The 15,270-nt window shown below is 40.2% G+C and overlaps 1 protein-coding gene across 4 annotated transcripts in view; it reads right to left on the bottom strand.

Annotated features, from left to right (window-relative positions):
• Positions 1-1,148: 1,148 nt before the first annotated feature.
• The window catches only part of SPATA13 (spermatogenesis associated 13), a 98,220-nt gene continuing 84,098 nt past the window's right edge, over positions 1,149-15,270 (bottom strand). For all 4 annotated transcript variants that reach the window (XM_073662444.1, XM_073662445.1, XM_073662446.1 and 1 more), the window contains 3 exons: positions 14,621-14,993; positions 10,940-11,014; positions 1,149-5,778 (listed from right to left, as the gene is read on the bottom strand). In XM_073662444.1, coding sequence (XP_073518545.1) covers positions 5,597-5,778; positions 10,940-11,014; positions 14,621-14,993 — 630 coding nt within the window. In that variant the 3' untranslated portion in view covers positions 1,149-5,596. The remainder of the gene's footprint in view (positions 5,779-10,939; positions 11,015-14,620; positions 14,994-15,270) is intronic.

The following is a 15,270-nucleotide window of genomic DNA, read 5'->3' as shown; positions in this document are numbered from 1 at the left end:
AGGCAGTGGAACTATCAGTCCTGGGTTACGATCTTTTGGACTAGGGGCATTACATTGTGGCCATCTACCCGGAGTTGCTGTAAGATCATGGACGTAAGGAATAAAAAATAGCAGCATCGTTAACCTGCCTAGGTGATTCATGGTTCAGAAAAATGGCAAACAGCTGTATCCATGCGGAAACAAATAAAAAGAATTAGAATTTTGACAAATGTGTATTTTTGTAAGATTCAAGTAGAATTTAATTTAATTCCACTCAAATTTATTCACTCACTTCTAATATTTACATAAGCCATTATTTGGCAATTGAGCATTCTAATGAACGCTCATTCCCGATAATCTGATATCTAAAAACTACACCATTGACAAGTGTATGGAGATATCTAAATCTAGTAGGCTGAAAGGGTTAAGTAGAACCAATGGAAGTCTAGAAAATGTGTTGGGACTAATCTAAACTGAAATCTAATTTCAGCCTTAAAGAACAAAAAAAAAAACACATCAACAAATGATCTTTGTTTTTACATGAACTGTGTCTGGTATCGCAGCTCGAACCCATCAATGTGAATAGAGCCGAGCTACAATACCAGTCAGTTAGTCACAGGGCATGGATAAGTGTGGCGCTATTTTTCTAATCTCATATTACCCCTTTAATGTAATTTGTAGTTCACATCACAATGACATCATATTTCTAAGCACCTTCTCTCATGCAATCTTAACTATCAATTACCTTAGAATTACACCTTGTGTTTTTCTTTGGAAATGCTGCTCCATCTGGTTCTAATAATGGCTACATTGAATAATAGAACCTATGGAATAAAGTAAAGTCATTCTGGGGAAAAAGGCAAACTTTATTTCCTAAACTAGAATAATCCCTTTAAATCACCATGTATATGGCTATTCTGTTTGTATTAGTTCGCCCATAGCTTGCTATGAGCCCAAACTGTACTATTTTTTGGGCATACTAGTCAATATATGCTGTATTCGGTCATGCAGGGTCTATATACTGTACACTAGCAAAGAAGATATATAATCTTTCGTTGCTGGTTGTATCTTCAATGTTGTGGAGAATACTTAAATATTTGTAAATTTGATCATAAAAAAAATTATAATATCCAAAATAAAATAAATAAAAATCACACACATCTCGAGTCTTTGGAGGTCGCTTGCTAAAATAACAAGCCATTTTTTAACATCTTTGAAATATTCCAACCAAAACTTCATCAAAAGTTCAGCGAAATGTAACAGTAAAATAAAAGTCCATCATGAAAAGTCACAAAAACTACAATTCATTACAAACAAGGTAAAAATTGGTTCATGGTTTCATATTAACACTGAACTGAAAATAACACATTCCAGTGCTAACACACGTGAACGAAATCCTGGAACCGAATGGGAAGGTTCCTACTCCGGATCATTACAATCTGCTCCTTGAACTACTGGTTTGGGAAAAAATGGCTTTTTCATTATGAAAAATAGACATAACAGAATAATAAACTGTATTGTTAGCTATACAAAATAAATACCAAAGTCTAGTGACCAGTGATACACGCACTTTCAGTGGAATATCTGGAAATATACAATCGTTACAGCAAGGCGGCCATTTTGTTCTTTGAAGAAGATCATGTGTCAAAGTATAATTCAACGTTAGGATCTTCGGCAGTTCAACTGAGATTAGATCACCATATGGTTGAGCTGAAGCTGGCCATACACATAATCTAGTCGTTCCCTCCCAACTTCCCCGTATTACATACACATTTTTTCAGTGGGAGAAGCCATTGTCAGATCCTTTAAGGGTATGTGCACGAGTGTTTTGGTGAGTTTTTGGAGAAGAAACTGAGCGGAAACACAAAGGGCCTGATAAATCAAGGCTGGCGTTGTTCACGACAGTCTTGATGAGGGGGTGTGCTGGAGTCAGACCCTTCGAATTCATGAAGAGATGCCTGCCTCTTCAGGATTCTGAAGCTTCTGACAAATGGCATGCGCTTCCATGAGCAACACAACACTAGAAATCTTACTCCAGTCAGGTACTTGGGTGAGATTTCTGGGGTAGGGAACAGCACGTCTCAACAAGAATTAGACAAGCTGTGGCACCCCACACCAGCTCCGTACATTTTGATGTGAAAACACCAAAAGTCACTTTGTAATTTTTCAAAGCTTTGGCTTGAAAGCTTTGATGAATTGGGCCCATATTTTTTGAGATTTGGAGAGTTTCCGCTCAGTTTCAGCTCTAAAAACTCCTAGAAAAACTCTGTGAGCACATAGCCCAACAGTGCCATACATCACAGAGAAAAAAAAAAGATCATTCATCGTTGCAGGCAACATGACCAGTCCATCTCTTTCCCAATATCTGCAGCCAAGAGTCACCCATAAATACAAGATCATTAGATAATGTATTTAATGCATACAGCATGTGTGGTCTCAGCCTGTTAATTAGCAACAATAGAGAGTATACAAGTCAATTAGTGCTTGTTTACTCGCCTTTTTGCACAAACTGATGACAACAGAATTTTCACTTTGTCCCCATAAAGCATCATGTTGTTGGCAGCATATTCCCCATTTACAAAGGATGTACTGCCGACAACAATCTGTTCACCTGATGAACAAGCGTTTTGCTTGCTTGTTGGGTGATCACTGGCGTGCTGACATGTCCTGATAATTGGGAACAAGCATTCTTACAAACACACACTCATTCGCTGATTCTTGTCCCATCTGATGGAACCTCAAGGACAGTTTGGCATAAAACTGTGGAATGTCTGCTAACTTCTGTCCATGTTACAGATGTATGAAAGTGGCCTAAAGGTCAACATGGTGGCTTCAATATATGGAAATTTGAATAGTCCAAGTCTGAGTTTCTTTTCTTTTTACTTGCACCCAAAATGAACACACTCCAATTTCAGTTCACGTTGAAAGGAACAATTGTTAGAATTCAAGAAAACTCCAGAGCATTTCGAGGCTTAGTTGCCATTTAGACCACTACAAGTGCCTCTTTGTCGTTGGGGACCCATCTACAAGAATTTTCATGAACATTAATAGAAAACTACTTAAAAATGTTGGCACTTTTAGAACATTTATGGAAACATTGTCCACCTGGCCCATTGGGTTTGTGAAATCCTAATAGATTGACGGCACATTGTATTTCTGGCAAGTCCACATCTCCACGAGGCTCCTAATCCTATTTCAGAGCTGTGGTTCTTTCTCTACTGTTGTTACCTGTTCCTTCCATCCAACAACCGATAGGAAATGCAAGGTCTGAATGGCCTTCAGGGGTATTTATCCATTTGTTCCTTGTGCAACATGATGCATTTCCATGACGGTGTTAGTTTTAGATGCAAGTCGCTCTAAGCACAATCAGGAATGCTGGAATCGGTTGTTATCCAATTGGTAATTCTAATTGACTTAACAGGCATCAAAAAGCTGGTGTTGATAGAATGGTCTATGGCACTAGGACCTCACAATCAATTCTGGTTCTTGAGTACACTTAGCATCAGCTGTATTACAGCTGTGTTACTGGGTCACCCTAAATCCCCCATTAAAGTGTTTAAAAATGGTATTTATCATGCCAAATATCACAAAGTTGGGGGATACATTTTACAAGTTTATACATAAGACTCTGTTCACACTGCCATTATATTTCTCATTTTTCAAAATAGAATTTACCGTACTGAAACCATTAGAAGTCAATGGAATCAGTCGAATGATAGATTCATCAAAACAATTATGGTTATTCCATTAAACCTCATAACGCTAGTATGAACAGAGCCTTAGTCTCTTCCATAGAGGATTTGATGCAAAAAAAATTACAGTATACTCCCTGCATGGCCCTAAAAGACAGTGAAATAATACAGTTATTTCACCCCTGGAATGTATAGGTTTAACAAATATACACAACCCTTTATTCATGTGTAATTATTCCAAAAGGTAGGTGTTCCCGCTCAGAACGTACATTTGCAGGAAAGGTGCTCAAACTATTCTCCTTAATGTGCCATTATAATGGGTTTCCATCCAAAATTAAAGAGCAGTTGCGCATTTCCCAGAGTACATTGATCTTGTATAGTAGCAGATTTTTAGTTTGGCAAAAATCAAAATAATAAAAAATAAGAATAAAAAAAAAAAAAAAGTTAGAACTGTATTAGAAAATAACAAAAAAAAAAACCCATTGCCACATTTTGACTACAGCTCTGATTTCATAAAATAAGGCCAAAGTGCATATTGAATGACCAAAAAGTTTTGTGCAGAATATTTACTGGACCAACTTAGAATTGTCTTCCTCTCTAAATGTGTCTTTAAAAAACATAAATGCTTCTGTTTATCTGGAGGAAGAGTCAGTATCGCAAAAAGAAGGTTCTGAAACACTCATCAAGAATGGCGTTTTATACATCAGTATTGATGAGTAGTCTGCTGGAATAAGATGCTCCAAATTCATTAAGAATCATGCTTTTCTTTATGAATTGCGCATTGGGCAGGTGTAAGAAATGTACTCCAGGTGTAAGAAATGTACTCCAGGTTTAAGGGGTAACTTCTCTCCTTGTGGAGAGTGACATGCCTGACATGCCAGTGTAAGGAGACTTATAGGCTATATAGGCCACATGTCTGCAAACTGAGATTCTGGTTTGGCTTTTATCCTAAGTCATATGGCAAGGCTCGTTAAAGGGTCCAAATTGACTTTTAGGATTGCTACTTTCAGTAGGTGGCGCAAGAGTTCCAGTTCTATTTAATTTAAGCTACTCTTGCTACGTAAATTACACTGAATTTGTTGGCCTCCATGCTCGACCATACTCCGAAGCCATCATTGCTAAGGCCTTGTCAAAAAGATGGCAGAGCACAGAATGGGCAGAAGCTAAATTACTATTTCTATTAAACACTTTTCCATAAAGATATACATCAATCGGCTTAGCTCATTTTGCTCCTAAACATGGTGATTGTATCTTGGACTGAATCTTCAGTGTAATGGGTTCCTTTAAAGTTGTTGCTGCTAAAATATGAAAAACATAGCTATTTTTTATATTTAGTTAAACTGAGCAGAGCCAGAACCAAACTAAGGTATACATAGGTGCGAGACTGTCCTTTAAGAATGCAGCCATGTCAACCAAGCACAATTCTTAAAAACATGAATTGTAATATGGAGCATTGTAAGCCGCTTTACCAACCTAGGAAAACACAACTGTCTTTAGTGGGCACCACCATCTACTGAGGTCACATATGTGGGTTCCTTCATTAACATCACTTCCTCAACAAGAAGAAAATGGCCACCAGTCAACACTATAATCTAAACCAGCCATGATTTCATTTTTCCTGATGTATTTGCAAACTGGCTGTGAGAAGCTTATAAAAGCTCATCATTTCACTAAAACAGACTAAATTAAAAAATTATATATTTACATATTAAAAAATGTTCCATAAAATCACAAGTCCAGGAATAAATAAAATATTCATCAACGGCAAGTCCTCCCCGTAGTATTAGATCACCAATTTCACATTATTGTGTTTTTTTTTCCACCATCTAGGAAAACACTAGTTGAGTTACTTAGAAATAACTTCAAATCTTGAAATACAGTGTCCTTCACATAAATACAGCAGTTCTCCTTCATGTCAGACGCCCTCATTTCTTGAAGGGTGTGAGCTTAGTGATTGTGGTCCAGAATGGAGAGGTCTTTCTCTTGGGCTCTGCCAGGGAAAACACCTGCTGTTGTGGAATGCTGGTGGGCACCGTGATGTGACGCTGGTGGATCGGGTGCAAGTTCTGATGAGGAGGGACGGCAGGAATTCCATTGTAAGTGACACCTGTGGTAGAAGACAGATATGAAGTCATTATTTAACCTACATGCATAACCGCCAACTAATCTCAATGACATTTCGGTAGAATACAAGTCGTTTCACAATTTGATAAATGCTAGGAACTTCTTATAGTTGGCATTACAGAGATAATTTCTTACCCATTAAAGAGCCAATGACCAGGTATATCTGCCAAATAAGAGACACTCAGACAGCACTGTTAAAAAGTTATTGCTTCTACAATATGGAGTAGGGTTTTGGTTGGCTGGGTATGATGCCTTTGACAGAGATTTTCCTTCAAACAGTTAGGGGAAAACTTTCCTTAGGAAGCAAGTATGAAAAATATCTCCATTCTAGAAGGAAGAGGAATGTGTGGCAATAGAGAAACAGTTTTTATCCCTCTCGAAAAGAGCCAATTTGCATACTAGTAAGACTCCCTGCTCTACAAAGAGGGCCGGTGCCTTAGGAAGTCTTACTTTGAAGGCCTTATTCTCCATCAATGTTCTTCTACCTTCATGTTTGAGGAAAACTAAAGCCCCTTTTACACGTGCTGAAAAATGACCAAACAATCTTTCATGAGAAAGCTCGTTCCTGATTATTGGCAAATGGAAATTGTTGCGGATTCCAGCTTTCAGCAAAACCATTCAGCACTCAAACATTGTGGGAGGATGTAGACAAATATCAAAGACTGACAGTCACTTCCAAACAGAGAACAGGTATGAACAGGTGCATACTAAGAGTAGCCATCTCCATATATAAGTAACAAAGTTGAACTCTGTAACGCTATAGCATGCAAACATGAAATATATGAAATTGTAATTTCTTTACTGCTCTAGAAAATAGTAAAAAACAAAAATACTTGGAGCATAAATTGGCCAATTCATGTGTGCCTAGTAGCCATGACAAGGCGATCTTCTTTGCCATAGGCTGATGGGTGGAGTGCTTAGTCAGAGAGTCTATATACATAATTATCAAAGACTGATATGGAATTGGAATTGCAATACTGCTCTAGAAAATAGGTTCCCAGCAAAAAGGATCGCCTTGTCATTGGTCTAGGCACACATGAATTGGCCAATTTATGCGCCAAGTACCTTTTTTTTTTCTATTTTCTACAGCAGTAATGCAATTCCAATTAGATTTCATTTTTACATGATACAGCGTTACAGAGTGCAACTTTATTTGTTAATTATATATGGAGATGGCAACTCTTAGTATGCACCTGTTCACATCTGGTCTATGTTTTGAAGTGATGGTCAGTCTTTGATATTTATATACACAGTCTCTCTGACTTAGCACTTCATCCATCAGCCTATGGCGGTTTTAATCACAGCAAAATCCTACCTACCGATAGCCTACAATTATATCAGCCCAAGAGAGGAATTGTGGCACCCCTGCGGGTTCAGTTGCCACAGAGGTACAGCATCTCACCCAGAGGTGTTGTATCTCACTCTCAGGTAAGGAAGGAGTACTGCCCGGGACCCTAACACCTGCATCCAACACTACATTACTCCAGACCAGCAGGAGGGGCAAGATGCGTAGCTTCCTGCAGAGCCCTGTCCCTGGCTGGAGTGGGGGGAACCAAAGTGAGGGGGAACCATGTAGTAGGTGTGGGTGGAGGAAGAAGATCAGGGGAGCATTGAAAGAAGTGCTATAAAGACGGAAGCCATCTTGAGTTGAGTGCAGTGGAGTGGAGTGGAGTTCAGTCAGTGGAGGACGACAGTGAGAGGAGCAGGAGCTCTGCTTAGGAGGAGGGCCTAGCCAGAGAGGCCAAAGACTGAAGAGAGAGAGGAGCAGGAGAAAGGCTCCAGGAACGTGGAAGGGACCCCAGGGGTACAGGTAGTGCTGGAGGCCACCCGTACGCCCGAATCTGCCAGGAGGTGGAGGGGTCAGGTCGCACAGAGGGGACCGGTCCCTAAACTAGCGGAGTTCTTTAAGCCTCAATTAGGAAACCGGAGGCTGCAGTATTCTAGGTACTGCAGCCACAAGCCACATCTATCTCACCGAGAAGGTGGTCATAGAGGACCCAGGGGACAGAGAAGACGTCGCCTGTCAAGGTCCGCGGTCACTGGATTGGGACACTAGGTGTGAGGTGCAGGGAGACGGCCAGAAGGAACACACAGAAGGGGGTCCCGTTATGTACTCCGGAGGTACCTGAGGGTTGGCTGAGCTCCTGCCCGGTGAACACAGCATGACGTGGGAAGTTATGATCTGCAGTTGTAACCAGGAGCAAAGTAAGAACTGTGAGTAAATCCAGAAGACTGCATCCCACTGTCTCTGTCAATTATTACTGCTGCGCCATCACCCCCTGCACTACACTGCACCACGAGTGCTACTTCCATAACAGCAACATCTACACTGCCCTGGAGCTAAGCTCTACCTGAGGAGAGCTGAACCAACTCTGCTGCATTACACCAGCACCAGAGGACCTGCTCCGCAGCGGCGGCTCCCTCCCAGGTGGCGTCACGAACTGTATACAAAAGAACTATAAATCCCCTGTAAACTGCCCCCCTTTGATTGACTGCCCTGGGTCACGGACTGGGTCACCGCCATTGTGACATCTCCCCTAGCAACGACCGGCCCGGCACCGAGTACCCCACGGCCCAGGGGGCGCGTCAGAATCACATTAGGTTAGGTTCCCAGCAAAGAGAATCGCCTTATCGTGGCTCCTGGGCATACATGAATTGACCAATTTATGCGCTAAGTATCTTCGTTTTTTCCTATTTCATATATTTCATGTTTGCATGCTATTGCGTTACAGAGTGCAGCTTTGTTAGTTATTGTGGGAGGATGAACTGTTTTCTCGAGATATTGAGCACCTGTTATTTGCATCATCAGGAGAAAGTGACACTAACAAAATAGGGAACACAGTCCAGTGTGGAGAGGAACTACACACATATCAATAAACTAAGGGATCGCTCACACGAGTGTATAACTTGACGAGTGCTATTGAATGTTTTATCGGATAGCATTCGAACCAATGTTATACTATGGGTCAGTGCAGATATGCGATTTTTTTTCTACCGACAGAATCGGTCTGTGGAAAAAAAAATAAATAAAAAATTGCAGCATGCTGCTAGTGGCTCGGCAAATCAGATCACAAGCCCTCATTCAAGCCTATGGGTGCGTGTAAAACATTGGACTGCACTCAGATGTCATCCCAGTGCAGTCCGATTTATGTGGACAAAGACAATAGAGAATATACAGAAATTACGTTCTCGGTCTTCTGCGCACTTGTGATACGATTCTCTCATCTGAGAGAATTGGATCACAGTAAATGGACACTCGGATCAGAGTTTGAGCAGAGAGTCATTAACGTCGATCCAATTTTCGGAAGAGAGAATCATCGCTCATGTGAGCGAGCCCTAACAGTTAACTTCGCCATATGCGGTCTCTTATGATAGTCCTCAGTATAAGAGTGCAGCTGTCGTATACTCCAACAGAAACATGGCAGTGATCATCTAACTAGCGAGCAACATCATTAGTCTTTGAGGGCCTAAAAATCATCATTGTTGGCAGCACATCTCTCAGTGTGAACAGGGATTGAATAGAGAGTAATACACAAACTGTATAGGGACCAAATGATCACATCAATGATTATTCATCCTCATACAGTTTGTGTCATACATATGTAGAAGGGCTTTTAATTATCAACCTAGGCCGGTTATGGGAAAAATTTTACTTTTATAAATCAGCCTTAACTGCCATATAGAGGTGTGGGTGCAGGAAGATATTAACAAAAAAAAGTTTTACTGGGGGTGTAGATTTTTTGGCCTACGCTCAGGTCTAACATACGAGACCATAACACATTTTGAGGTGTGAATTGGTGTATCTCGATGTAATCAGGTCCTTTAAAGCTGTAGACCATGAAGCCATGATACCAGCCTCACTGATCTAATACTGGTAATGACAGAATTAAGGATGTCCACATCCAGCTCCTCATTTATTCTGTCATGTAGATCTGTTGCTTGGCAAGAGTAGAATACAGGGGAATTGTCAATGACCCATAAGTTACCCCATACACACAGACAGTGTTGGTGTCGGGTAAGCCAGTTATAAAATGACTGCTGAATGTCACCGTATTGGGGTTAGATCCAGCCTTAGGCCTTTGCTGTGCTGGGAATGAGTCATTGACAGTACAAACATAATTAGGAGCCGTCTTCAATCACATATTGATTTACGTCTGTCTAGTAATAGTATTGCATATTATCAAGGTCTGGTGCGTTTGTTGCATGTCGTGTATGTGAACAGTTAGAATAAGAGCAGGTGGGTCCTAAAAGTGGGTAAAGCAGCACTAAACTGAGTAGGCAAGCCTCGAAAATTAGGACATACTACCATTGGCGTAACTAGAGTCCGATGAGCCCAGTGCAAGATTTGGACCTGGGCCTCCCCCTGTTCATCAGATATATGGACTCTTATAGGATTTAAAATGCTACAAGGACATACAGTTGCACCTCCTCCCCCATTATGTAGTAATGTCCCCCATCCTGGGCTCCTTCCTGGTATCTATGTCCCCCCCATCTTGGTATATATGTTCCTCATCCTGGCCCTAACCGGGTATATATGTCCCTTATACTGAGACCCATCCGGGTATATATATATATATATATATATATATATATATATATATATATATATATATATATATATATATATATATATATATATATATATATATATATATATATATATATATATATATATATATATATATATATATATATATCCTGGTATATACATCCCCCCATCCTGCCGCTGTTCTGTAATCTATATATATAAAAAAATGATTCTACTCACCTTCCCTAGACTCTCCCACCACGCGGCATCCTGTTCTGAAGTCAGCAGCTGACTTCAGTGTGCAAGCGATGGGAGCACGACGTCACTGCTATGCGCCCCCAGTCACATGTATGCTGACACCAGCTGCTGGCTTCTGATTCGTCGGCAGTTTGTATTTAAGCGCACAGACCCGGTGGGTCTCAGTGCCGCAATAAACTTCAGTTGAAGTTTGCACTGGCCCGGTCACGACCATACGAACCATGCATACTACTAATATCACACATGTATGTATGTATGATCTTTGGAGATGCAAGTAATATTCTTATGCTTATAGGCCTGAAATAGCTGAAAACAAGGAACTAGAGACTACATATAACTATTTAAAAAGAACACCCACCTTTCATCTTGCCCTGTCGGGATTTTTTTGCATTGTTCATGGCTTGTTTCTTTTGGTCTTCTGATATTTCCATTCCTAATAAAAAGAGAAAACCCATAATTGTTGTTATGAGGATAGTGTGGAGCTATTGAATAAGCACTATGGGGCATCCTGGTGGCACACGGGTCACATTGCGGCTTTCTCCTACATAGGGGCATATATAGGTTATATATCCTTCCCTTTGAGTGGTTTATAATGAACAGCAGAAAGGATTGTTTGGTGCCTGGCTTCCACTCAAAGCCTTAGAGCCAAGATTATAGAAGGTAAAGCTGCCAATGCCAAGACCAAAGGCTTGACTAACTCCAGAAGTGGGGTCAAATTTTAATTTTACTACAAGGCCTTCCTGAATACATTCCTTCCATATTTATATATGATATATTATAAGTAGATGGCAATGAATCTGTCCAAAATGCTTGCCATGCCGTAGTTGTAGCACGATAACCTAGAGAATCAGAACAAGCTAGATACCCAACTAAGGGCCTATTCACATCATGATTGATCCACATGTTCACGACTCAGGGATTCCCTCTAAACCCCCCAAAACTGGGATTTGGACATGTTCCAGACCGAGCCTGTTACTTTGTACTCCATCTGCCCTCAGTTCTGTTTGTGTCAGTCGTTTTAGGAGGACACAAAAGCAAAGTCTACCACATTATTGTGTCCATCTAAAGAAAGACGGACACTGCCTGAACGTAAACCAGATGGACGCGTAGCGATTCTTCTTGCCTCATTATAGTGAATGGCTCCACCAGGAGCGTTTCCAAATCCCATTTTTGGGGGTTTCAGACAAAACTCCCATGACAACATGTGAACAGGTGCCAATACATTAAAATCCTGTATTTATACAGGATTGATACAATCCACAAAGCTTTAGAATCATATGGCTGATACTTAAACATAAAGCCAAACATTTAGAACATCTAGTAAAAAAGCATAGAGGACCCCATCCATTAAAGGGGTATTCCCATCTCCAAGAACCTATCCCAATATGTAGTAGGTGTAATAATAATAATATTAGCAAATACCTCCAATTAGAAATGTAGTATAGTTCTTCTGATTCGCTATGTCTGTTTCCTCATGTGCAGGACCTTGGGTATCTATCGTTACAACTAGCTAACTGTCACTATATCAGTGGTTGTAACCATGGATATCTAAGGTCCTGCAATGCCTGCACATGAGGAAAGAGACATAGCGAATCAAAAAAACTATACTACATTTCTACTTAGAGGTATTTGCTAATATTATTATTATTACACCTGCTACTTATTGGGATAGGATCTTAGCGTTTGGAATACCCCTTTAAAGCTCACAGTTCATCATCACATACATCATGTGACAGAGAAGGGGGCTGGCTTATCTAGTGATATAGTCAGCCCCCTCCACACTCAGCTCCGCTCACAGTCAGGAAACGCTGTCCTGTGTTGGAAACAAACTAGTAAAGGACCCACCGAGGTGCAAAAACTGAACATGTACCTTAAGGTCAGGGCATATTTCAGACCTGAACTATAGTAAACTATATAAATTAGATTTAGGTCCATTAAAAAAAAAATAAAAAGAGGAAAATCCCTCTTAGCCTGCTGCAATCAATGAAGGGATCTAAGTAAATCGGATACAGCATCAGATGCAACATCATAAAACACATCCATAGAGCAGAATGGTATAGTTACCAGTGGTGATGAGAAAATAAGGAATTGCCAAGTGCTGTCTCATACTTGCTGGCAAGTGTAATGTGAAGAATCCAGGTGAACTGATGCCTTCTAGCCTGGCATATCAGTTTATATAGAGATTACAGGGGGAGGAGATGATGCCATATTATAGAATTGCTTCTTTGGGAAAATTCCGACTGTCAGAAGATTCCAGGAAGAGATCCCCCCTCCACACGGCAATACCTTCCTGCTGAAGTTTGCCGTGACTCAGCCTTATCGCACTTGTGAAAGTCCAGCATTTCCAAGCAACGCTTTCCACTGCTATTCAAGGCAACAGATGATCTATGGCTTATACATAGTTACGTGGATATATCTTATGCAACCGCTGAGGTTCACTCAGACATGTCCAATACTTTGGGAATCACTCACATAGCCATGTTTAAAAAAGGAAAAAACATACTAAAAAAAAGAGAACGAAACCATCATAGCAACTAACAACCATCATAACATTTAGACTTGGTGGAAGTCTCTTGGGAAAATATTGGGTGGGAGACCATACATAGTGGTAAGTGAAATCAATGAAATTTTGCAGGGTGCAAGAAAACTAATGGGAGCCAAAGTGGTCCTGGTGGTTTTTCGTCCTAAAACACTAAAAAAGTGGCCAAGCCAAACCCAAAAAAAAAAAATATATAAAAGAAGATTGCCACTGCCTGAGGAGCATGGCTAGTAATAGGACAGCGTACTATGCTGCCTTCTCTAATTCCAGAATGGCACATAAAAATAGTGTGATGTTTAGTCCCTAGGAGCTGAAAGTGTACACCAAAAACATAAATGTCCTCAACCTTTCTCCACTCCTTAAAGTGCTGTGTGAATGGCCCAATAATTTTGTGCCATTTAGGCTACTAGGTGTATGGACTTATAGTATGGGAAAACGGACTAGCTAGTATATGTTAATATTTATCCATATTATTTTGGCAGTACTAAATTGACTGAAAGTTTTTATAGCTAAATGGTGGCCCCAAGGCATTTTAGGTGGTGGATGTCCTAGGGTAATTAGCCCATTTGCTCTCGGTATAAACTTTTTCCAACTACTTTCATCTAGGGAAAGTAATGGAGGTTATATTTTAAAAAAAGTATTAGGGGGAGTATGTACTATGTATCAGGAGGTCTTTTTAAAATCATATCAAGGAGTAAACATTCGCAGAACACATTGGCCAAGCCCTCTATCTACATGTTGGTGAATGTCCTTTGAAGTCTCGAATGTACGCCATTTGATAGGAGAGTATAATCATATACGTTATTCAATTTTATCATATAGCTTATGTAAATCCACCTTGATCTAAAGGTGTTTCTACACATATTCAATATCTGATTTTGTAAATTTTACAGTAAAATCTTCAAATCACTGATGAGGGTCCATTAGCTAAGACCCCAATAATGGATAAATTTTATATTGTAACTATATATCTCTACAACATAGTGCTGGATTGGACAAGGCAGTAATTTTGACAGTTCTGTATACTGGAGCTGTGCAAAATTATTCTTATTTTTATTATTATTAATATAGCACTATTTATTCCATAGCACTTTACATGTGAAAGGGGTTATGCACAATAAAAACAAGAAATGCAATAAGTATCCCTTCCAGGAGTCAAGAGGGAGGTGTTGAAGTCGGTAGGTTCCTCACCTCCTGACTGCTTTCTAGGTGAGCTAAACCTAGTGCTTTTAGCTAGTGGCGCAATTGAAGCTTGAGGGCCCCCAATGCAAAAGCTCCAAAGGGGCTCCCAACTAGTGTACGTCTTTAAAAGTAATGGTCTCTTCATATGGGCCAAGGAGACCTTTAGGGCCCCTTAAGCTCCACGGCCCAGGTGCTATTGCAACCCCTTTTTTGAAGAGAATACATGCAGCAGCAACTCCGAAAACACTTTTGGGTGCAGTACGTTATATTGATCTTGTAGCACCTGGGTAAAAAACAAAAACAACATATCAAACTTACCCATATCTTTGTCTTCCTGGACTCGCTTTCTTTCATCTAAGAATGCTTGGAGCCATCTCTGCTTGTCCTCTAGTTTTTTGGCACAAAATAAATGCATTTCGTCGGTTTGCCTATTCACCATCTTAAAAGCATTCTTAATGTTGAGATTGAAGTCCTTGTCTTTTCCATCTTCTACGTCAGTAAATTCCATCTCGTCCATGTCTATTCGTCCCTTATAATACAATATGTCCCTCCGCAACAAGTCCTTCTTGCAGAAAACCAGCTGGTGGTCAAAGAGGAAGAAAGTCCTTTGTTGGCTCTTGCCTTGTTTGAAGAGCTTTGTTAGTTCCCCTGAATGGATCAACTCAGAACTCCGGGCTAAAATGTCTTGTCCCTAAAAAATATAATGTATATTGACATTTGTAGTCCTTTCATTCTTAGCAATGTGTATCTACTGGGAGGGTCCAAACTTTTGGAATTTAGGCTTAGAGCAAATGTGGCACTAAAACATTGAGTTTGGGAAGTGAGGAACCTGTAAAATAGCCACATTCATGGATGTAGCCGCTTAGGTGGGGCCCTATGTAAGTGGTCCTGTACTTATAGACAAATAAAGTTGATAAACTATATAATCACATTGAACATCGTTTTATAGTTCACATTTAGCAACTTTT

This window comes from Phyllobates terribilis, unplaced genomic scaffold, assembly GCF_046119375.1.
Source record: "Phyllobates terribilis strain yellow unplaced genomic scaffold, ASM4611937v1 Scaffold_2__4_contigs__length_985480577, whole genome shotgun sequence".
Lineage (NCBI taxonomy): Eukaryota > Metazoa > Chordata > Amphibia > Anura > Dendrobatidae > Phyllobates > Phyllobates terribilis.
Note: the sequence above shows the minus strand (reverse complement) of the source record. Positions and strands in the feature narration are given on the sequence as shown.